At 35.8% G+C, this 24000-nt stretch overlaps 1 protein-coding gene across 1 annotated transcript in view; it reads right to left on the bottom strand.

The window, feature by feature from the left end:
• The window catches only part of LOC135212193 (uncharacterized), a 236110-nt gene that overhangs the window by 101460 nt on the left and 110650 nt on the right, over nt 1-24000 (bottom strand). Inside the window, exons 17-25 of the mRNA XM_064245638.1 lie at nt 23636-23716; nt 23308-23402; nt 22787-22939; nt 19297-19492; nt 18522-18730; nt 15220-15376; nt 11896-12105; nt 9528-9609; nt 2519-2665 (exon numbers count right to left, since the gene is read on the bottom strand). Of these exons, the coding sequence (XP_064101708.1) occupies nt 2519-2665; nt 9528-9609; nt 11896-12105; nt 15220-15376; nt 18522-18730; nt 19297-19492; nt 22787-22939; nt 23308-23402; nt 23636-23716 (1330 nt within the window). The remainder of the gene's footprint in view (nt 1-2518; nt 2666-9527; nt 9610-11895; nt 12106-15219; nt 15377-18521; nt 18731-19296; nt 19493-22786; nt 22940-23307; nt 23403-23635; nt 23717-24000) is intronic.

Here is a 24000-nt window from a genome sequence, read left to right as displayed (position 1 = left end):
CCAATTTTACTCAGCACCTACAACAAAGAGCCAGTTTCAAACCTCTGGACACTGAAGAGAGGCTGATTACTGGGAATGGTGCAATGAAGAAGGCTGAAAACTCCCCATAGTTCTACTGTTCCATTATCAATCTCAACCCAATGAACAGGTTTCTCTGGCTGGCACCTCTATGATTGAAATGGAATTCTGAGAGGTCCCCCATCAAGAAAGGGTACTTCCTGGCATTATCATATAACGAATCAATCTGACCTTGATGAAACCTTTGCTTCATTTGAGCAAGGGGTATATACCAGTTCAGACCAGTCTGCTTTAGTCTTACCACAAAAACTAAGGTTTTCACTAGAGTCGTCAAACTAATGGCTGCTGCGTCCCACAAAAATGGAATCTGGCTCATCAACAGAACTCCACTAGCCAGTCCATCACTCTCTTCAGTTATGTCAACACCTGGACTCCACTGCAAGTGGAAAAGTCACTTCTTTGACTTGGAATGAATTAAGATGACAATATATTTAGGGGTCCAGGGATTGTGAAAACTTGTATGAAGGGAAAATCCCCCTCCCAAGATGTGGCAACCTCTAAATAGTTGTCTGGCACGCCTAAAGAAGTTAGTCAATTATAGCTGGTTCTGGATTCATACTCCTTTACAGCAGCGGGTCAAATTTTCATCTGGAGTAACCCATCAGACAACCTTCCAACTGTTATGTAGGAGGTCTATGATCTCTAATGGTGGAGGAAGCAATAATGCTCAGGTATCAGTGCCAAGAGTCCCAAAATCTCTGGACTGAGTCTTTTCATAGTTTTCACAGGTACCTCAAACTAAGGATGGAAAGTCCATCTCCTGGGCATTTGAATTTTTTTGTTTGCCTTGAAAGCTGTGTTCAATCCTTTACTGGACATTTAAGAGATAATGCAGGAGTAACATTAGCCAATACAACTATGAAGCATCTACCCATAGAATCAGGGGACACAAGATCAGACTTTTTAATGGCCAGCAGTTGCTAGCTTCATTTGGGCAGAGATCAACAAGGTATAAATCATTCCCAGATTCATCCCTGGAAGATTTCAATATGGTCATGGATGGCCTCAGCTGGAGTAGGCAGCAATCCTGTCTGAATGGTCCCTACTGGCAGGACCTTCATCACAGAGAATTTTAATACTGGACGATAGTACCGTGGTTGACCAATTCCTGACGAATTTAACTTAGAATATATCCATTTGGTGTTAAGATCAGAAGGACAAACTGGCTTTGCAGACAGATGACCTGATGCAGCCAAAGGACAGTTCAGAGGTTTATACTCTTCCTTTGTTTGGATTAAACAATGCAGTTCTGGACAAGGTTTCAGCATTCAATGACCTATCAATGACTTCGACCACTACTCTTTAGCCACATCAGAGAACACCAGAGCTAAGATGGTTCTTAGATCTTATGTCACCCTTAGTAAATGCTCCCAGGAGTCTACTTGGACATAAGAAGCTACTAGGACAGGCTAGACATTCATGTGTGAGGGTTATCCAGTAAGGTCTTAAAAGTAAGAGCCTTTTCAGCAGAAACTGTCAAGACACAGTTTGTACAGATTTTTGCCTACCAATCTGAACCAGGCCAAGTGAAACAGATTCTGTAAGATGCAGACAAATGTGAACTGATCCATGTTACACATCTATGTCCCATTTAGATTTTCTTTTTATCTTATGAAACCTAATAATCAGAACATCATACTAGTATATTAATTTCAACAGTTTTGGTAATATGTACCTGGAGATGCCAATCAGAGGGGTGAACTTGTGTTCCCTAGTACATACCTGTAATGGCAGTAGGACTGGTGGTACTGTTTCAGGCATAGTTTTGGATTTAAGAATTTTTCTTCCTCTTCACATTAGGCCAATTGTTTTTTCTTGTAAATAACATCCTCAGAGACAGCTTTTTGCAGTTATTTGCTGCTTTATTTCTGATAAATGATTAGTTAGTATTCTTTTCAGACAAATCATAAGAATGCAGATGCTTTTTCTATATGGATGACAAGAGATCTGTATACCAAATACATTTCCTGTTTCCCTAAAAGACTGGGCTTCAGTGTTAATCTCTTTCCCAGAAACTTTTTATGGACCTTAGTGCCCCAGTAGCAAGTCTGAACTTTTATGCAGCTTGAGCCTTCCCAACTACATACCTACTTTAGAATTTGGGCAAATGTAAGTACAGGGATTGTGAAGAGCAAATATAATGTTCAACAAATGGAATTTATGTTGCCCATAATTACATTTTAATTTCTCATCTCGCATTACCACTTTTAGCTCACTGCTTACAGCCCAGACTGCAAGAAAAGTAAAGTAATCAACTGGGATTTACTTCTCTTGTGTTTATTGAACAACATTATAGTTTCTCAGACATTAAAAGACCAAAATGTATGCTAATATAAGTTTTGGATTTGTATGTTTTTTTTTTATTTGTCAATTTAAATAAGGTTGAATGACATAATGAGTAATTAAATCATTTTTAAAAAAGGTTACAATTTTTGCTTACCTAAAAGTGGCATTGTAGTATCCCATTTCATAGGCTTTAGTCTCTGTGTAACTGAACCCCTTTGAACAAGATGGTGTGCCAATGACACCTGGGCCACCACAAATCATCTTTGTTCCATCTGGGTCGTATGATCCTCCACTATGAAAACTATAAATAAAAAAAGAAAATAATACACATAAAGTATCACATAGTCAGTTCAAACTAAACAGATTAAAAATTCATACTAAAATGCAAGAGCATCAGCATTGTAAGTTTAAAGCTGGTAAAAATCATTCAAAATCATATTATACATGAAATAAAAGTTTTCTTTATGGCAACTTTTTAGATATTACTGATATCATATAGAGTTGCCCTAACATTATATGTGGGTTCAGTTTCATTTCAGAATTCCAATGCTTGATTTCAGATTTCAAGGTTATCCTCCATCTTGGCCCACAACCAACATAATTCAGTTGAGGCCTCTCCTCCTCTGTATAGTTGACCTTCTCTGCTATGCCCACTTATCCCATGTTCCAGCATTAACAATGTAAAAAAAAAGCCATAACTACTCTCACTTGTATATATATACTATTTATATATATTATATATACAGGCAGTCACCGGTTATCGGAGAACTCAGTTAATGGCGATCCGCTTTTATGGTGCTTGTCTAGTGCCATAAATTCTGTGATTTATGGCGCCATAACATACTTAATAGAGGCATCATTAACTGAAACTCAGCGCCATAAATCGCCGAGTTTTGGCTAATGGCGGTTTTCAGTTATCAACACCCCACCAAGAATGGAACCCCGCCAATACAAGGGACTGTCTGTGTGTATATATGTATACATACATACATACATACATACATATAAATAAAGGTATATGCCACGAGGGAAAATAAACAACGGAGTATCCGTGACAACTTTCGACATTCAAACGTCCTTTACTTAGCAGAACTGACTTACATGAGGAAATGACAATACACGAAAGGTTGTATAACTGACAGATAGGGATTATAGAGATTAGTTCCTAGAATCCGACACACCTGGAAGATGATTAACCTTCCCAAACAAGCAAAAAAATGGGTACAATTAAAAGTTTAAGACAATCTCCTCAGACACAAGGACAAGACAATTAAAGGATTATTATAGGTGACAGCTATTCAGAACTTTGGTAAACAAAAACATATTCACAATACATATTCACAATTAAACATACATATACAACGAAGATATCTCTAAGGCAACTAATTTTTATTTATGTCTGTAATTATATCTTAAATAAAAATTAGTTGTCTTAGAGATATCTTCGTTGTATATGTATGTTTAATTGTGAATATGTATTGTGAATATGTTTTTGTTTACCAAAGTTCTGAATAGCTGTCACCTATAATAATCCTTTAATTGTCTTGTCCTTGTGTCTGAGGAGATTGTCTTAAACTTTTAATTTTACCCAAGTTTTTGCTTGTTTGGGAAGGTTACTCATCTTCCAGGTGTCGGATTCTAGGAACTAATCTTTATAATCCCAATCTGTCAGTTATACGACCTTTCGTGTATTGTCATTTCCTCATGTAAGTCAGTTCTGCTAAGTAAAGGACGTTTGAACATCGAAAGATGTCGCGGATACTCCGTTGTTTATTTTCTCTCGTGGCATATACCTTTATTTATTGATTTATCACGTTCCTAACTTTCGTGAATTAGTTATACATCCATTACATAGATGAACATAATATCTAGGTATGTAATGTGAATATATATGTATGTATGTGTATATATAATATGTAATGTATGTATATATATCTATAATATATTATATAATATATGTAATAATCTTAATATAATGTATATATATATATATTATATATATATATTATATATATATATAATATATATATATTATATATATAATATATATATATATTATGTATATATATTAATATATCTATACCTACTATATAATATATATATATTATATATATCTATATATATATTATTATATATATATATATATATATATATATATATATATATTATTATATATAATATATATATAATATTAATTATATATATATAATAATCAATATATATATATATATTATATATATATATATATTATATATATACAGTGGAACCTCGACATACAAAAGTTTCTTCTTACTAAAAATCCAAGTTACGAAAGCAAAGACGAAAATTTACTGTGGTGTTTTTGTAGGACTTGGAACGAATTAGGCAATTTACATGTAAAACGTAGTTCAAGATACGAAAAAAAATCAGGTTACAAAGGCCGCATCGGAACGGATTAATTTCGTATCCTGAGGCACTACTGTAAATATATATTTTTTCAAATATATATATATATATATATATATATATATATATATATATATATATATATATATATATATATATATATATATATATATATATATATATATTATTCGAGCTACAAACGTTCTTTAATATCTAATTCGCTCTACCTCGGAACTGATATATTTTCATATATGTAAACCGAAGAGGGGACGAAATCCTGATTTCATTCCTGTCCGCTGGACGGTGGTTCAGTTCCATGAGGAGACAAAATTATTATCAACTAAAAAATTCCCCTTCAGGTTACATATATAAAATATATCAATTCCGATGTAGAGAGAATCAGATATTAAAGGACATTTGTAGCTCGAATAATTCAAATGAATCATGGTGATGTGATAATTATTGATATATAATATATATTTATATATATATATATATATATAGAATATATATATTATATATTATATATAAATACAAGCAGTCCCCGGGGTTACGACGGAGATTCCGTTCTTGAGACGCATTGTAAGCCGAAAATCGTCGTGAGCCGGAACATTGTTAAAAATCCTAAGAAAACCTTACTTTTAATGCTTTGGGTGCATTAATCACTATGTAAACTGCATTCTTATTGCATTTTTCATCCAAGAAACTTCAAATATTGATTATTTTGCATTTTTTGGAGTCATATTTCTTCTGCCAGATGAGTGTTGTAGGTGCCGTAAACCTGGAAATAATTTCTGATAAATATAATTGAAAAGCGTTGTAACCTTGGAACATCGTAAGCCGAACCCATCGTAAGCCGAGGACTGCCTGTATATATATATATACATTAGAGACCCGGTTCACGACCGTATTAGAACTCAACATAATCGGTTTTCACCACTAAATTTCCAATAAACTTTGTATCTGTTTTCAACCAAAAAACCAGTTTCCGACCCACGACCATATGATGTTTGTAAACAAAAACTGTTTCCGCCAGCCGCTGCTAGTTGGCGTCATCCAGTGCTACCAAATGTAGCATAATTTCATGTTTTTTAGCATAATTTGACCCAAGAATTGGAGCTTAGCATAACTTCTTTCACACTTAGGGTTCTAGTACCTACAATTTTAGAGTGTAATTTCACTAAATTTTTAAATAAATTGCAGAAAAATTCCTCAATTTGATAACAGCTATAGTGAATGTATCTTCAAGTGAAATTACCTCAAAAGCAGCACTAACAAATGAGTTAATTGCTAAGTTTGAACCCAACTAAGGAATGTTAAATTTTGTGAATATAAATAAATACCCACAGTGGCATGACAAACGATCAGTAAAGTGTTAATAATGTTTTTTCTTCATGAGTAAAGAATTACTTTTTTTTCCTTTTTTAAGTTTTATTTTTTTCAGTAGTTATCAAAATTTTAATTATGTCTGAAGTGATTTTCACACAAATTTCAAGTATTTATTCATTGTGTATGTGATCTGTTAAAGAAAAATAGTGTTTCAGTGGCATGATAATGATCAAGTAATAAGTACGTATGTTTTTCTTCTTGAGTAGAGACTGGTTTGTTTGTTTACCTTTTTTTTAGTTTTAATTTTTCAGTAAATATCAGTAAATAACAAAATGTTATATTTGAAGTAATTTTCACACATTTTCAAGCATTTATTAATTGTTTATGTGACCTGTTAAAGAAAAATGGTTCTGAGTGGCATGATAATGATGCAGTAATAAGTAAAATTTGTTGTTTTTCTTCACATTTGTATGTGTGATCTTCACGCATTTGTCAAATAGTATAATAGTGATTGCATATCAAATAGTGTACTAGTGATTGCGTATGTGATCTATTAAAGAAAAATGGTGTTTTATTACGAGTTTCCTAACATGTAAAGATCATCAAATTATTAGTTATAATATTGTCTGTTCGTCACTTTGTATCATTTCACCTAATATAAAAATGTTTTAAATTTCCATTACATCGTTGTTTTAGCTCAATGTATTAGAGAAATGAGATAATGATAGATTAATAGCATAATTCTGGCACAAAATTGCACCATATTTGGCATAAATTCTTGCTTGGACCGACTAGCATAATTTAGCAAAACGGTTGGTAACACTGGTGACGACACTCAGCATTGTTTAAAGTTTACAAAAATTCAAACTATGTGTCGTGTCTTGTACACCTTGCGCGCATTTCGTTTGCTTTTTCGGTGGTATCAACTCTATACGCAGTTACCTTTTGATTCATCATGGGTTACTACTGGCTATCTATTAAAACCTTTTGCTATTGTTAATCTCTGAAATAATGGAAAAGTGTTAACATGGCATCTCGCGTTTTCCTTCTTCAAAATGTTTCCATCATTTCCAACCCCAAAATAAACCTGAAGTTTCGTCTATCCTCTCCTCTGCATGAAAGTGATGAGCGAAAAAAAGATTTAATCAAGCACCCTTGCTTGATTTTTTTCAAGCGTAGACATATTCTAAAACCATGCTCACACTTGAGGCGCGCGTTTCAGTAGCAAATGCAATACGTATTTAAGTGTTAGGTTTGGAGTGAAGGCAATGTTACGTACGTAGGTTACATGTGCGGTTCGGTAGCGAATGCAATCTTTAAGCTTTGTTAAGCTTGCCGGTAAAGAAGAAGTTAGTCATAGCTTATATCAGAGAAGCCACTATGCCATATTAAGTGCGTAGTAATTAAGAAATTAAGAAGAATCTTTTATGTTGTACTGTAATACGTCAATGTTTACGTGCAAGATTTGGTAGTGAAACCAGTTACATACGTAACATGTTCGGTACGGTAGCAACGCAATCTAAGCTTTTTAAGCGTGCCGGTAAAGAAGAGTTAGCCTTAGGTTAACTCAGAATCCGCTACGGTATACATTAATTATAGAAATTAAGTAGATTCTTTTATGTTTACTGTAAAAATATGTCATTGTTTACGTGTGAGATTTGGTAGTGAAACCACTGTCACATACGTAACGTGTGCCGTTCGGTAGCGAACGCAATCTTAATCTTTGTTAAGCTTGCTGGTAAAGAGGAGGTTAGCCTTAGTTTAATCAGAGAAGCCGCTATGGTATAGAATAATTATAGAAATTAAGACAATTCTTTTATGTCTACTGTAAAAAGACGTCAATGTTTACGTATGAGGTCTGGTAGTGGCACAGTTACATATGCAACGCGTGCGCGGTAACGAACGCAATCTGTATGCTTCGTTATAAGCGTCCTCGTAAAAAAAAAAAAAAAAAAAAAAAAAAAAAAAAAAGGTTAGCTTGATATTAAACTCAAGAGATGCTGGTACGTAATGGTATAGTAATTAAAGACATTAAGAAGATTCTTTTACTTATACGTACGTATATATGTACCACGCAGTACCATAATAATTGTCAAAGTCTAATAAGCTTGAAACCAGCCCTGACATTGGACAATTTGCCGTAAAAGACGCACCTTTTTTTATAAGGACATTTATGAAACAAAATCGTTAGTATCATAACATTACATTTACTGAAAGATAATTTTCAAGCGAATTTGTATACAGTATTGCAGTCGACTCCGTAAAAGATTTACCATAAATTAATATCGAATGTAAACGTTTCTAGGCTTATAGCGAGATATGGTTTGTTTACTACCATAGTCCCGATATAAACCACCAGGGCTGCGCTATGGTTTGTTTCCTTAAATGCCGGCTTACTGTAGGCAAATTTTTGCAAGTTTTTGATAAATATAAATTTGGTTTAATTTTAATAGTTTATTAATTTACTGTAACATAATTAGACTTGTTTTTCAATGTTTTTATTATGTTAGCAACACGTTTTATGCCTCCCACTACACTACGTTCTACTACTATTTACCGAGGTAGCCTATGGCACTTGGTCAACAATCGGTTGGACGCAGGCTAGTTTTCTTTTATACTGTATATATTAAACATTTAAAATTATAAATACGCGTTTAACATGATATTTATTTAACTTTTAACTTAATTAGTTGTAATTACATGTAATATATTGTATAAAAAGGCAAGGTTAGGGTAATAACTGATGGTCAAGAACGGATTAATCCATTTTCAGTTATTTCTTATGGGAAAAACTTGATTCAGTTCTCGAAATAATCGAATTTCGACGCTCCTTCTAGAACGAATTATAGTCGAGAACCGAGGCTCTACTGTGTATATATATATATATATATATATATATATATATATATATATCCCCATATATATCCAGAAATACCATACAGTAAACATCATTTTAACGATTAACATGTTTGCTTATTATTACTGTTTGTGGACAATGTGGGTACAGGGAGTCCGCAGGTTGCGGTGGGGGTTCCGCTCCCAGTGGGGCGTCGTAAGCCAAAATTCATCTTAACCCAAATCATCATAATTATAATCGGAATAATAGCACTTACAGCACGGTTGTAGTGCTGTAAGTGCTTTAAGTCGGGGTTACAGCGCCATAAAGCAGGTAACGGCGCCATAAATATATCTACAGCGCTAAAAAATTGTGGTTAACAGCGCCATGAAGTCCTGTAAGTCCAGACATAACCCGAACCTGACATAACCTGGGGACTGCCTGTGTGTATTGCAAATGCCTACTCAAAGTGCTTTAAGCTGACCATTTGAGAAAACAAATTTTATAAATAAAATAAAAAAATCATAACTCAACTGTATTTAGTTAAGAGGCTTTTTGCAGTATTTAGAATATCCAAAGGATTAAGCATACTTTGGAAAGCTAAAAGACTTACCCATCACCAAAATTAATGGAAAAAGATGCATTTGTTGGTAACTCAACACCAGTAGGGGCACTGATTTTCACATCCAGTTTACCTGTTAAAAAAGAAATTGGACAAACATTAATAATGCAGTGAAAGAGAAAAGATTAGAATCCAGGCAAAGCTTGTAAAAACACCTTTTTTCAGGATACAAACCACTGACTTATTTGGGGGTAGTACTTATTGTAAGCCTTAACACAAAAACAAACATGTCTAATGAAGGGAAGCAAAATGAACCTAGAAAAAAAGACAATCAACATAACTAGAGGCAAATCATTGGCTTACTGAAGGAAAAGGGTAAATGAGGCACAGAAAAGTTTACACATTGAGATGGCAGTTGTTTATATAAGTATGTACTGTATCAGAACTTGTCATAGCTTTAGTCTCCTTGAGGCAGTGACAGATTTTGGGGGGAGGGGGCAAACAGGCTATGGTCTAGGGCCCTGCACCTGTGAGGCAGCACATTTCAGCAAAAAAATCAATAATAATAATAATAATAATAATAATAATAATAATAATAATAATCATAATAATAATAATAATCTAGAGGTGCTCGATTAGAAAATAAATCCCGGAAACCTACAACCCCTCCCCCAGATGTAAGGGCCCACTTTGCTTGCCCATAAATGAGAGGGGTCCCTAAGGTCATCGAGCAGGGGCCCCGCACACCCTACATCCACCCTTGCTTTGAGGAACCAGTTGAAGATGGTGAATAGAAAGAAAAGTATTTTTTTATTCCCCTGAAGGGAGCAACAGACTTTATTACCAGACAGAAGATTGGACACATTACAAGCAGCTTGTGTGTTACAATCTATCTTGAGAGCTGATGCATTGCACAACATGGGTAGGAATGATTACTTTGCAAAGAGGGTAAAACTGGCATCAAGGTTTAAATACCTAGAATCACTAAGAATGCTGTATACCCATCCTGAGGGAGTAAAAAATGGACTGATAAACTTCAAATTAACCAAAGATAACAAATACATGCACAACTTGGTGAAAGGACACTGAACTGAAAAACAGGACATTTCATATCTTCCATCAGAAAAAAAGCTTAATAAAGTCTTAGTAGTATATCTTTCATACTTGAATTATCTGTGCATAAATCTATGAGGATCTTCACATAATACTTTCATTCATTATTCATCCTTTGTACTGCTTAGATACATTTGGGAGAAATCTCTGGCAATCACAAAGAATGTGTCATAACTTATTCTTTAGACCTTTTATAAGCAAGCCATATGAAAGACAAACAATAAAAGGAATGTATACTGAAAGAACTGACTCACTGATTTCTAGGTATATTATATTTTTCACGAAAAAAGATATGCTAAGACAAAATGTATAGTATGCTATTGTTTGTATGGTGCTTTTACGTTGCATGGAACCAGTGGTTGTTCAGCAACGGGACCAACGGCTTTACGTGATTTCCGAACCACGTCGAGAGTGAATTCTATCACCAGAAATACACATCTCTCACTCCTCAATGGAATGGCCGAGAATCGAACCCGCGACCACCGAGATGGGACGCTAATACCATGCCAACCACAGAGCTGAGGCGCTAAAATGTATAGTATGAACAGACCCTGTGAAGCTTCTTGGTCAGTAAAATAAAGCTTCAGCCTAGAAAACAGCTGCAAGTCTCAGTATTTTGTACATTGGTGGCTGGTGAAAGACAGAAAGAGAGCATGATTTTGGGTCAGGGCATATGTCTATGAATCATATCAATCAGACTCATTCTGATTGGATAGATGTATTTAATCAGTAGCCCTAGGGAGTGACCTGGGTACGCTCCACAGGAGAAATTTTCAACTGACAATCAGGCAAATTGGTCAGGTAAGTTACTTTTCAGGTAGATTTCAGCAGGCTGAACATCTTTTTACTCTAAGCAATTTGTCATTTGGAGTTATTGTTAATGAGCTGTAGGTGCATCACACAGATATACAATCACCCTTAATGCTTTATTGGAAAATTATCCAAATAAGTGTAATTTCCTAGAAGAACAAAAATTAACACTTTGCAAGAAGAAAATATGTTACTATGAAGCTGGCTGTATAACATATCAACATGCTTGGAGAGTATTTATGAAGTTCTGGATAAGCCCATGGCTTTCAATTTAACAGGGCACAGTATGCCAAACGACTGATTAATACTACAATATTTGCAACTTAGTCAAAACATTCATAATCTGTCACAAGCATAAAATGTACAACATGACTGGATATTAGTGGTCTACATAAACTGAAATATCAATAATGATGATAGAAATAAAATTATACTTTTGTACATATTACCAATGCAATTCTTTACCAGGAGAAAGAAATTATGCATTATCACTAACCTGGTGTTGGCCACAGCACAGGACCAGTATTGACAAATGTCCAAATAGAATCATTACATCCAATCTGGCACAATAATATATGCCAGAAGGTCCACTGTTCCAAAGGCATTTGGTCTTGAATAGTGTGCTTGTTGAAGATCTTAACCGTAACGTTATAAACTCCCACTTTATTATACTGATGAACTTCAGTGATATTGTAATCTGTTAGATCTGTCGAAAGAAACAAAAAATTCTAAATCCTTCTTTATAATTGCTTTTCTAATCTAATCATCTGCTGGCACACATTACACTGAATAACTTTCATTTCCAAGGCTCAATATGAGAAAACAGAATACAACATTCATGTGAGGAAGAAGGCATCTCAGTCAGTTTGTATTCTATAATACTACAGTAATATGAGATTACATACATTATTGTTAGATACAGTGAAGTAAAGCATAACTTTTTAAAAGAACCAAGAAAAATATGCATGCTTGTTATGTTTGTATTTTATGAGGTGTCTTGGCACCTAGCCTAAGCCTCATATAACTAGACAACGGCGACATCTATTAATGAAAAAAAAATCAATGTCTAGTTTACAACAAGACTTATTTAGTCATATATCAACTTAAAGACACTTCTTATAACAAAAAACAAAAAAAATATCAGGAAACATAAAGACTAAACTAAACAAAACACATTAGCAAATGGCACAAAATCTTAACACTTAACTTTACAAAAAACTTAAAATTAAATTTCTTTTTTTTATTTTTATTTTTTTTATTTTTTACATTTCTTTCCTTTTTTATACGTTGTTTTTTTTTTCTTTAGAAAATTTCAATTTCTTCACCATTCAACTTTCTGTTTTTTCGTAGTATCACTTGGATCTTCCTGTTTGCTTACTCCTACTAAAGGCCTCTTTAAAAAATTACTATCCAAGGAAGATTGCTTCTGCCTGCTTTTGACAATGTTCCTGAAATGACTCAGGCAAACGTCGTCAAACTGCGCAAGCATACGACCTGTGTAAGCCTTTTCGGGTGTCTCTTTTCTACAAATGATTGAACTTTATGAAAAGCAGCTAGAGCATCCTTAATTTCTGTCGTTGTCATAGGGTCGTCCTCCTCCTCCTCGCCACTGCTAGAGAACTCTTCTTGAATGAAGTTATGTTGCATGGCCTCCAACTCCTTCAGGTCATCTGTCGTAAGTTCCTCTTGTTGCTCCTCGAGAAGGTCATTGATGTCGTCCTCGTCGACGACCAGCCCCATGGACTTGCCAAGTGCAATGATCTCGTCAAGATCTGGTTGCCAAACAGTTTAAGGATCGTCAACTGTTTCTGAATCTGTACCAGCTTCGCCAACGTCGAATCCAACGAAGTCTCGAGCGGATATGGCATCCTCCATGAAGAATTCAAGGTTTGCCTCGAAACCTCCTGCCAAGCTTGATCGATGAGTCGGATGCATATTACAATATCGAAATGCTCCTTCCAAAATTCACGCAAGGTGAGATTTGTGGTATCGGTGATGTCGAAAAATCTCTTGAAAATATGTTTCATATACAGCTTCTTGAAGTTTGATATCACTTGCTGGTCCATGGGCTGGAGGAGAGGGGTGGTGTTAGGCGGAAGATAAAGAACCTTGATGAAAGAATACTCCACTAGGATATCTTCCTCGAGGCCAAGAGGGTGAGCAGGGGCATTGTCCAACAACAGCAGATATTTCAGAGGGAGCGCTTCTCTTCCAAGAATTTCTTTTCTGTCGGGCCGAAACACAGATTTACTCACTCGGTGAACAAAAGTCTCTTTACCCAGGCTTTCGCATTAGCCCTCCTCATCACTGGAAGCTTCTCCTTTAGCACTTTGCGGGCCTTGAAGGCTCGAAGAGTCTCCGAATGATACACAAGTAGGGGCTTCACCTTGCAATCCCCACTGGCGTTCAAACAAAGTGCAAGCGTAAGCCTGTCTTTCATAGGCTTATGCCTGGGTAGCTTCTTCTCTTCCCGCGTGATGTACGTCCGACGAGGCATTTTTTTCCAAAAAAGGCCAGTCTCATCACAGTTGAAGACTTGCTGAGAACTGTAGCCTTCCTTGATCGTCATCTCGTCGAATGTCTTAATAAAGGCTTTGGCTGCTTTCATGTCCGAGCTGGCTGCCTCCCCATGCCGCACCACCGAATGGATGCCAGTCCGTTTCTGGAATTTTTCAAACCACCCATGAGAAGCCTTGAAGTTTGGGGTTGGCGTCGATGTCCCTTCTCCTCCGTCGTCTCCGGCCTGTTCAATCAAAAATAGCGCTGTCCTTGTGGGAGATTGCCGTCTCGGTTATCATATCGCCAGCGATTTCTTTGTCTTTTATCCAGACAAGAAGCAGCCTCTCCATCTCGTCGTGCACGTGGCTCCTCTTGTTGGACAAAATAGTCATGCCCTTGGAAGGTGTAGCTGCTTTGATGGCTTCCTTCTGCTTAAGGATAGTGCCTATTGTCGACGGATTTCGGGTGTATTCCTTAGCGATCACACTCAACCACATGCCAGCTTCATACTTTTTAATTATCTCCATCTTTGTCTCCATAGAAAGCATCCTCTTCTTTCCGTGAACTTCAGCAACTTTCTTGGGACCCATGACTATGTATACTGTACGTAATTAAGTTATGTAGGATATGTACTGAAGTTCTCACACAACACGATAAAGTAGTACAATGAAATCACTAACACGAATTTACATTAATAAACGAAATCGTATATGTGAACGAACGAATTCCGCGTGCGTACAATAACGCTGGTGTGAAGCAATAGCTGAAGAAGAATGCCTTTATGTAGAGCACGATAGGAGAGATGCTGACCAATAGGAGAGCAGGATCTTATGGCGGTGACGAGCATCAGGAACCAATGGGAGAGTGGGAGGATGGTGGTGAGTCTACTCGGTTGGCGGTGGAAGAGTTTTAAAATTGTTATCGGTGGTCCAGGCGAATCTTGGGACTTTACAGCAACAACTTTTCGTAACCTGAACTATTTTCATATGTAGAGCCAAAAAATCTTCATATTTGCTTTTGTAACTTGAATTTTTCGTAAGCTGGGACCTTCGTATGTCGAGGTACCACTGATATATAAAATTATATATATATATATATATATATATTATCTTTTTATATATATATATATATATATATAGATATATATATATATATATATATATATATATATATATATATATATATATCTATATATATATATATAGTATATACGTATATACATATATACGTACAGTGTATTGAAGAACAAACATGTCGAAATAGGGACATATTTAACAATAAAATCAATTTAAACAAGCAACATTAACTGCATAATTCTTACTTGCGAAGTATCTCCAAGTGATACCATCTCCCCAATCAATCATCACTAATAAGTCAGATCCATTGATGACTGGGATGGTCAATTTTGTGTAGTTGTTGATAGTAACATGAGCTGGGTCAAAAATGGGTATACCAGGTGGAGCCAAATTGATGGGAATCTGCAAAGGGATATCAAATGAGTCTGTACCAAAGTTCCCTATTTAATCAAAAATAACATATATATTCATTATTTGAATAAAGATATAAAAATGTATTGAGTGAATAAACACCTAGAAAGTATTTAATAAAGATTAAAATATAAATGATACATAATGTATGTCAAAAAGCAGGAAAATATTCACCAAGCTAAAGCAGAGAAGCAAATAAAAACTGCAGATAGAACTCTCATTTTGGACAATAACAACAGGGTTGCTGTTTATGATTTTTGACAAATGGTCAGTAGCATTCCAATTCCCTAATACATAAATTCCAATCAGTTAATTATACAAAACTAGTCACTGATAAGCCCAAGCAGGTAATGGTTCCTGTTTACCGTCAGAAAATGGATAGTTTATCATGTGTTAATGGAAAATCATCATTTATGCCTATGAATGCTACCAGATTGCCTTTTGCATTTACTAAAATATCTCTCAAAATAATAATGTCCCCATATTACAGAATTGGTTTTGGGAGTTGATAGATTGTTACCACATCTTTAAAGAAAGTCATGTGATGGAGAGCATATGGAGCATAGCTTATATTTCCTGTGCAAAGACTATTTGAACAGCGCGTCTTCTGTAAATGTGTTTACACTGACAGGAATTTAGGAACATCAAATCTGACAAAGACATGGCCTCGTCTGTGACTTCCTACCTTTGAAGTATCTTGCTGTGAGGTCACAGCCTATTTCTCATTGTCAACATTCATTTTCATCTGATGGACCTTAGTTGGTACAACTTAAGACTTACGTCAATGTCACCATTCTTTTGCTTGCCTCTTGTCTTCCAACTTCTCGTTATAAACCTGATGTTCCCTTAGTATCTTCTCCTTTTCGGTCTTCTACCACTTTTTCTGCTTTGTTGTCTGCCACCCATCATGCTCGTGTCCACCATTACTTTCAGTTGTATTCCTGGATCCTGCCACTCTCATTCCTCTAGGCATGAAACTTTCTATTGTGTGTCTCCTAGACATTCTCCTATGGATCACTGCTCTACCTCAAGACTTTTCCCCACTGTTGCTGGTCATTCACTTTTAACACTTGGTTCTCAACTCAATTTCTTTCCAAGGAGTGGAACATGTTTTTCGCTTTGAGATAACTGTCTACTTGTGCGTCTTCTAAACATCCTCTTATAGATTACAGCTCCACCACAAGATTTTCCTCCACTGTTGCTGGTCATTCACCTTCTAAACCTCGCTCTCACCTCAACTTCTTTCCAAGGTATGGAAGATGTCTTTCACTTCAAGACAACTGTTCCCATCTAGGCTTTAGCCTTTTTATTTTCTTTGTTCTGCTTCTCAAGCTTCACATTCATGCCACAATGTGAAACTTGCCAAAATACCATGAATCTGCCTTGATGGGAGATGATACTTCATCAACTTATATTTTCTGGTGCTTTCATCTAATCCTTGGCATGATAAACTTATTTTATGAATGGTGGTTATTCAAAGGGCCTTGAACCAAAGGACTGTAAATATAAGCAACCAAAGCCACCATCAGACCTTGCAAGAACTCTGAAACTGATTTTTGTATGTCCTAGTGGAGAAATGTGACTGACCATTGCAGTGGAGATCCACACCAAACCTCAACATCTTCGAGCTTCAGGGAATGGATATTTCTTCGTCATTTACCCTTCAGAAACTTTGTCAAGTTTCAAATGAAGACTCCAGCTTTTCCAGTCTCTCAATACTTTTGGCCTTTGCTTGTCTGAAATGATTTAGTGAACTTCGTGAATTGTTCAACAGTCTTACATTCAGAGAACTAGAACTTGATTGGTTTCACCTTTGTGCCTGACATACAGGCAAGACTCCATCTACAAGACCCAGTTACTATTACCTTTTTTAATTCTTTGCTTGCAGGTGAAGCCTAGAATGAAAAGAGCAGTCCATTTTGCCCTATTAGGACTACCCATTTATATTTCTATTAAATGCGAGACTTGGAGTCTGTTTTCTTCCATGGTCCAAGTAAAGTGAATATGAATACACTCTTCTTCTGGCTCAGGGAGTCCTTAGTGGTATATACAGAATGCACCGGAGGAGAAGCCTGCTATGTTAAGGTTACAGGTCACAAGATTCAGACTCTTGCTACGTCAATAATTTTCAAATCAAATGAGAATATCTAGTCTGTTTTAGTGATAAACAATCATGACGCAATCTTAATTAGACTTCTCATAAATTCCTGTATTCAAATTGCTAGGCTTCAGCAGCTGCTTCCATTATGTAGTATTTACTATGATGATATATGTGCATTCCTTTTGAGTAGTACAAGAATCATCCAATTAAAATCATGCTATTTTTCTCATACACGATTCAACACCTTATCTAGACAGACTGCTTCTCTTCAGGAGTCTCAGGTCATTTTCTGTTCCCAGAAATTCTACTGGTTCCTTCAGGTCAATCCTCTTTTCAAAAGCTCACTTCCCACCCACACAAGTTGTTATTCAAGGTATACAAAAATAATGAGTTATTCTAATGTAATCATGAGCAATTTTTTTTATTAGACTCCCATTATTTTTACATTATATTTCAGTCTCCTTGCCCTCTGCCCTGATGCTACTAGTCATGACAACAGAAAAAGTGAGACAACATGGCCATAGGAACCTGAGAAACTCTTTGATCATGCCTTAACCAAGTGTAAGTTTTTTCCTGCCCCTTCCCTTTCAATCTTGCTGCCTTATATACATGAAACCTGAAAGAGATGCTTGAAACATAAAAAAAAAATTTAAGACCACATAAATCACATACAGTTTTGGAGCATCACGCTCCCTCTTCAGTATTTCCACAATGAAGAGGGAGCATGACACTCCAAAACTGCGCAATATGTTTATTTCTTAAATAAAAATAATGATACATGTCTTCTACATATTAGATTGTAGACTATGGGCTACATCATTCAAGTGTTCTTTCTGTTCGCAGTCAAATAAATTATGAATGCCAGTTTTGTGTTTACCTTACAAATAATACAGCAACCTGAAGTGTAGTGTAGTGCCTGGCTTTATGCTGTACTAACTGGCAAGATGAATTTGCTACACCTGAATATCATATAAAATATTATTATCATGCAATAATACAATGTATTTTTCACTGAGAAAAGTATGGGAAGGTTACCTGACATGCTATTATGTTGGAGTTTCTCATAACTCCAAGACTGTTCTGTATTTGAACAGCAAAGGTGTAGTTACCGATGGCGCTGTAATTATGAGGTAGATCTAAGGTAACAGGCCGGCTAACAATGGCACTGACATAATGACGAATGCCAAGGAGTTTACCATTTGAAGACAAATAACTGCCAGGGGCTGCGAAGCCAATGTCTGATTCTGAGGAAAATCACAAAAGTAACAGAGCTTTACTAAACATCATTGCAGTTACGGAAACAGAACCCAAAAGTTTCTAAGCCAAAACACAGTAATTAAAAAAGTGAAGCTTATACTCAAATCCTTTCAGTTCCAAAATCAGTTGCTAATAGTGTCACAAATGGGTCTTTAATACCGCAATGGTACAATGCAATACAGGTTATGTCATTGAAAAGGGTGATAGTTGTATCAATCTCTGGTGAACCCTCTACTTTCCCATAGACATTCCTAGTTTAAACACATTTGGCATTCAGTTGTTCCATGGCACTTCTTTTTCCCCAAAATGAGTAAATTTTTAACATTTATAACTCCTTTTGCATTCTTGGTTCCTGTGGTCCTGCCTCTTAAATTAGCTGTCTGGCAATATTTTAACATTTTTTGAAAGACATATAATTATTTGCAATTTCTAATTGAAGAAAAGCAGCAGCAGGATATGTTTATCTTAGCAAAGAGCTACAAAATAATACTTTGTGAGCATTTCAAAATTATTTTTTAAATGACATTTTTTTCAGAATCATAGAACTTCCTACCTTTAGATGTAAGATAATATGCAACAACAGCAGGTCCAGGTATGAACCCTACTACATCACCCCGCTGGAGAGGTGGCCAGAGGCGAATAGCTTGATCAATTTTTATGTAGTTAAATCCAGCTGTAGTTGTTACTTTCTCTTGTACAATAACTTGGTAGTTATCAGGCATTGGTCCAACAGAGTATTTACATGATCCCTTTAGAAAGATATAAGAGTAGTTATTCATCTCATTTGCGGCAGGAAATATAATTTTATGTCACATGGTTATATTTAAGTAAAGCATTATTAAAACCAATATTTATGCTTATTAATGCAAACCTATAATTAAGTGGAGGCCAAACAAGTGATTAACCTTAAGTGAACTTGTAAAGCAATGGATACCAGTAGGTGAAACTTCTTTCCATCAAAGTGAGTTTCTTAATTGTACTGTAAAATGTTCTCACTCCTTAACTTTGGCTACAGACAGAAATGTCTACCTGTCTAAAGGGGAGAGAGAAAATATTTATATCCATGGAACACAAATATTGCTTTTATTGTGGATCTAAATTACCAGTTAGAGAATAAACCAATACCCTAAAAATTATGAGCTAACCCTGACCATGGCTAATCTGAAATTGGTCTGTAAATATGTATAACAAGCTGTCTCAGCTGATTTGAAAGAAACAAGCTTTAAAACCTCACCAACAAATGTGTCTTGTTTGTACAAACCCTGGCTTGCATTCAGTTGAATACATATTGTAATAATATAACTCAAAGAAACTGATTCAGTTTTAATTAAATATCACGGTGATTTGCCGAAAACAAGGGTATGCTGTTGCCACTTCTTCCTCATCCCTTAATGTTCTTTTCCTTTGGGAACAATCACTTTCACCCTGTAAATCTGGGTTTAATCTTCCTACTTCACTTTTCTTACTGTTTATATGTGTTACTGTGCACATGTCCTGGAGTTTGTTGATAATGGATACTATTTCTTTAACATAGCTACGCAATTACACATAAAATTCAAAATATGTGAGTGTGCAAAGAAAAATGCGAAGATTATTTGACACATAATATTTTAACTAGATGGGCTTTTTATTTCTTAAAACTGTTATCTTTATTTCCTATAGAATAAACACCCCCCTTTTTTTACATCAGGGGAGTAAACTCACAGAGCATAAGAGCCATAAGATGTTTCTCCAGGAAATGCATGCCTCTATGTGTGTCAGAATATGACAGATGAAGTCATGAAGATGCTGAAGGAATCACTGTTGGTTACACTAGGCCACAAATAATAAAAAAATATGGATACAACATATATGTTGGTGATCCTAATTTTTATGCTTGAATTTTTTCCTGTCTGCAGAAGCCGTCAGTTGCCAGCAGACCGCTGATGAGTGATGAAGTGTAAATGCCATCAGATTTTTGTTTTTGACAAAATGACAGAAAAACGTGAAAAACACAACTGCATTAAATTTTGTGTAAAGTTTGGCGATTCTCAAGTGGAAAAGATTCAAAAAGATTCAACAGGCCTTCAGGGGTGAAGCAATGGGGACCACACAGATAAAGGAGTGGAGAGTGAAGCACGTTCTAGTAGGCCCTCAGCATCCGGAAATGAGATCGTCATTGACCAAGTGAGGACCCTGGTGATGCAAGAACATTGAATCATGATCAGAGAACTTGCAGATGAGGCAAGCATCGGTATGTATTGGACCCATTCACTCCGTTTTGACTGACGATTTGGGTTTCAGGAGAATCTCAGTGAAGCTTGTGCCAAAGCTGCTAACAACTGAGCACAATCAACTCCGCTTGGAGATCTCATAGGACATGCTGCAGACTGTGAAAGGTGATACCAAATTCCTCAACACAGAAATCACTGGCAATGAGTGCAGGGTTTACGGGTATGACCCAGAAATCAAGTTGCACTCATCACAGTGGAAGTGTCCAACAATCCCAGAGGCCAAAAAAAACCAAGAGAGGCAGTTTCGCAGCAATCTCAAAGTCATGCTGATCATCTTCTTTGACTCCAGTGGCATGGTTCATCCCAAGTATGTACCACACGGCATAACCATCACTAAGGAGTACTACCAAGGATTCTGCGTAACCTTCGTGATGCTGTGAGACACAGACAGCCGGACCTTTGGTAGCGGGTATTAGCAGCTCCACCACGATAACGCACCCACCAATTCTTCACATTTGTTACAGAGTTTCCTGGCCAACCACAACACAACTGTGCTTCATTAGGCTCCCTACTCTCACAACATGGCAATGTGACTTCTGGCTTTTCCCAAAGCTGAAAATGTCCCTGAAAGGGACCAGATTTCAGTCCAGAGAAGACAGCATGCAGAATGCAACAGACCAGCTGTGCACCATCTCAAAAGAAGCGTTCCAGTGCTGCTCCCAACAGTGGCAGAACCATTGGGGAGAAGTGTGTGACAGCCCATGGGGGCTACTTTGAAGGAGATTAGTGTATTATCATTATTAATAGGGGTTAGTTTTTCCAGACCTCCGAGTCTCAAGTAGACTCTTCGCGGACTGGTTCTCAGGGATCAATCCTGAGAAGGAGATTAGTGTAAGATTGTCGTATCTGAATAAGAGTATTTTTTATGAATAAATCAGATATTTTATGAATACACCTCATGAATAAAAATAAAAATATTTTAAACATATCTGGGCAAGAGCTGTTAGCCATGAGCTATTCATTTCCCAGTTAGGTTGACAGCTAACAATTCAGTAAATTGGCTTTCACTTATTATTATTATTAATTCTAAATTATGGAAAAATATTACAACATGACTCGCAAGGAAATTAAATATATACTGGTAATAGTTTATTTTTTATATGCAGCATCCATACTACATACAGGATACTGTTTACAGCTGGAATCTTTCAAGAGACTGCAGAACTCACACTCTGAGCCAGAAGATGATCGTTGAGCCATGAATTGAAAGTTCCAGCTGTGCTTTTAATTGGGCTTTTGTATTTCAATGCAAATTAATCATTGGATATTTCAAAACTAAATTTTTTTTAATCAATTTGTATTTTACATAGCTAACAAACCTTCAGTCTCAACAATAGGATAATCTTCTAGTGCTAACTGGAAACCGGTAAAAACAATCAAAGGAATCCGTGGCATCTGTCAACTCATGCATATACTGGGTGGATGTTTGGTCAACGATTCATTTTACCAGACCAATGGTTCACTGTCTCATAATGAATGCCCAAGCTAAAATTATGAATTCTAAGTAAGTCTGAAGGTGGTTTAAACTTGAGTGTCTTTTCTCAGAAGAAAGAATATGATTTGTGTACCAGAGTATGCATGAATCTGTGTCATGAGCAATTAGAAAAATGCCTACTATAATTCTAAAATGCAGTTTGGGTAAAATGTCTTAGATGCTGTGAAAGATCAATGACCAGATTTATTCATGAACAATAAAGTTGGGAATATTAAAAGTAAAAGGCATGCAATGGTTTTGTAATAAACATAAAATTCTTAAATATGATTACTAACCAAAGCAGATGATTGGTCAAAGCATGAAAGGCCATGGACACAAAATGAACCAGAGGGACATGTATAGGAAGTACCGTTGAGACCTGCACAAGAAGAGTCACATTTGCCCGTTGTTGGACAAACAGGTTTTCCACTGCAAACTGGACGAAGAATCTGTAATACAAAAGTATTATACATATTAATTCATAAATAATGTATATACATATTAGCAACTATACATTAAAGTGCACTACTATATGTTCTCAAAGATCAAATGTAAATGACAAAACTAAGATGTGTGTGTGTGCGTGTGTGTGTCTTAAGAAAGCAAGATAACTGCTTGAATTAGTAGTAGTGGTTTCATCTGTCATCTACACTTTCCTCTTGGATGTCAAAAATGATTTTTTTTTTACAAAAAAAAAGCTTTGTTCTTTTTATGATGGTATCTTACTATATAAGATTTCAAAATTGCAAAAATTTTAGAACAGAACTTCTCTATATTATTAAACACAAATTCAACTGCAAACAAGACATTACTATACCATAAAAGTAATTAATCCAGGTGTTGATACATAGGCACTAAAAGCAAGAAGAACTGAGTCCTCATTCAGACGAGTCCAGGGCATAATAACTGCACCTGGAAGCACCCATGGAAAAAATGTATTTCTGTTAAACAAAAGTCAGTGTAACTGCACTAGCCAAAATATTTTCAAGAACTCCACATTTTTTTTTAATTCTCCCTAGATGACTTAATTTCTGAAATACTATGGCTTTCTTGGCTCTGACCTTTGAAATTCCTCTGAGAGTGATAGGGGTATATCAACATATCTAAATCCAAATTAAATAGTACACTGAAACCTCATAGCTTACCAGTTGAATTCATTGCTGTCCCAGTCATACCCACCATGACTTCTTGAGGAGCAGGAAAGCCCATGTGCTGTATTCTGGGTTCTGTAACAACAAAAAGAAAGCTTCAAAAGATGAGTACCAACAAGCATAAATTTGGAACAAAGCATTTCTGACCTTTCAGCACTGGTACATTTGTATAATATTTAGCCAGTTTTATCCATCTCTATCAATTTTTAAATACTAGTACAAATTTATTGATAAGAGACTTAGAATTACGTACTTCAAAATATGGACAATTAAGTAATTTTCATCAGTACTATCAGGCATTTTTCTTTTCCACCAAAATCATCAAGAATTTTCTTTGCTCTCTTAGTTCATATAATTTC

The sequence above is a fragment of the Macrobrachium nipponense genome, chromosome 40 (assembly GCF_015104395.2).
Source record: "Macrobrachium nipponense isolate FS-2020 chromosome 40, ASM1510439v2, whole genome shotgun sequence".
Classification (NCBI taxonomy): Eukaryota; Metazoa; Arthropoda; class Malacostraca; order Decapoda; family Palaemonidae; genus Macrobrachium; species Macrobrachium nipponense.
Note: the sequence above shows the minus strand (reverse complement) of the source record. Positions and strands in the feature narration are given on the sequence as shown.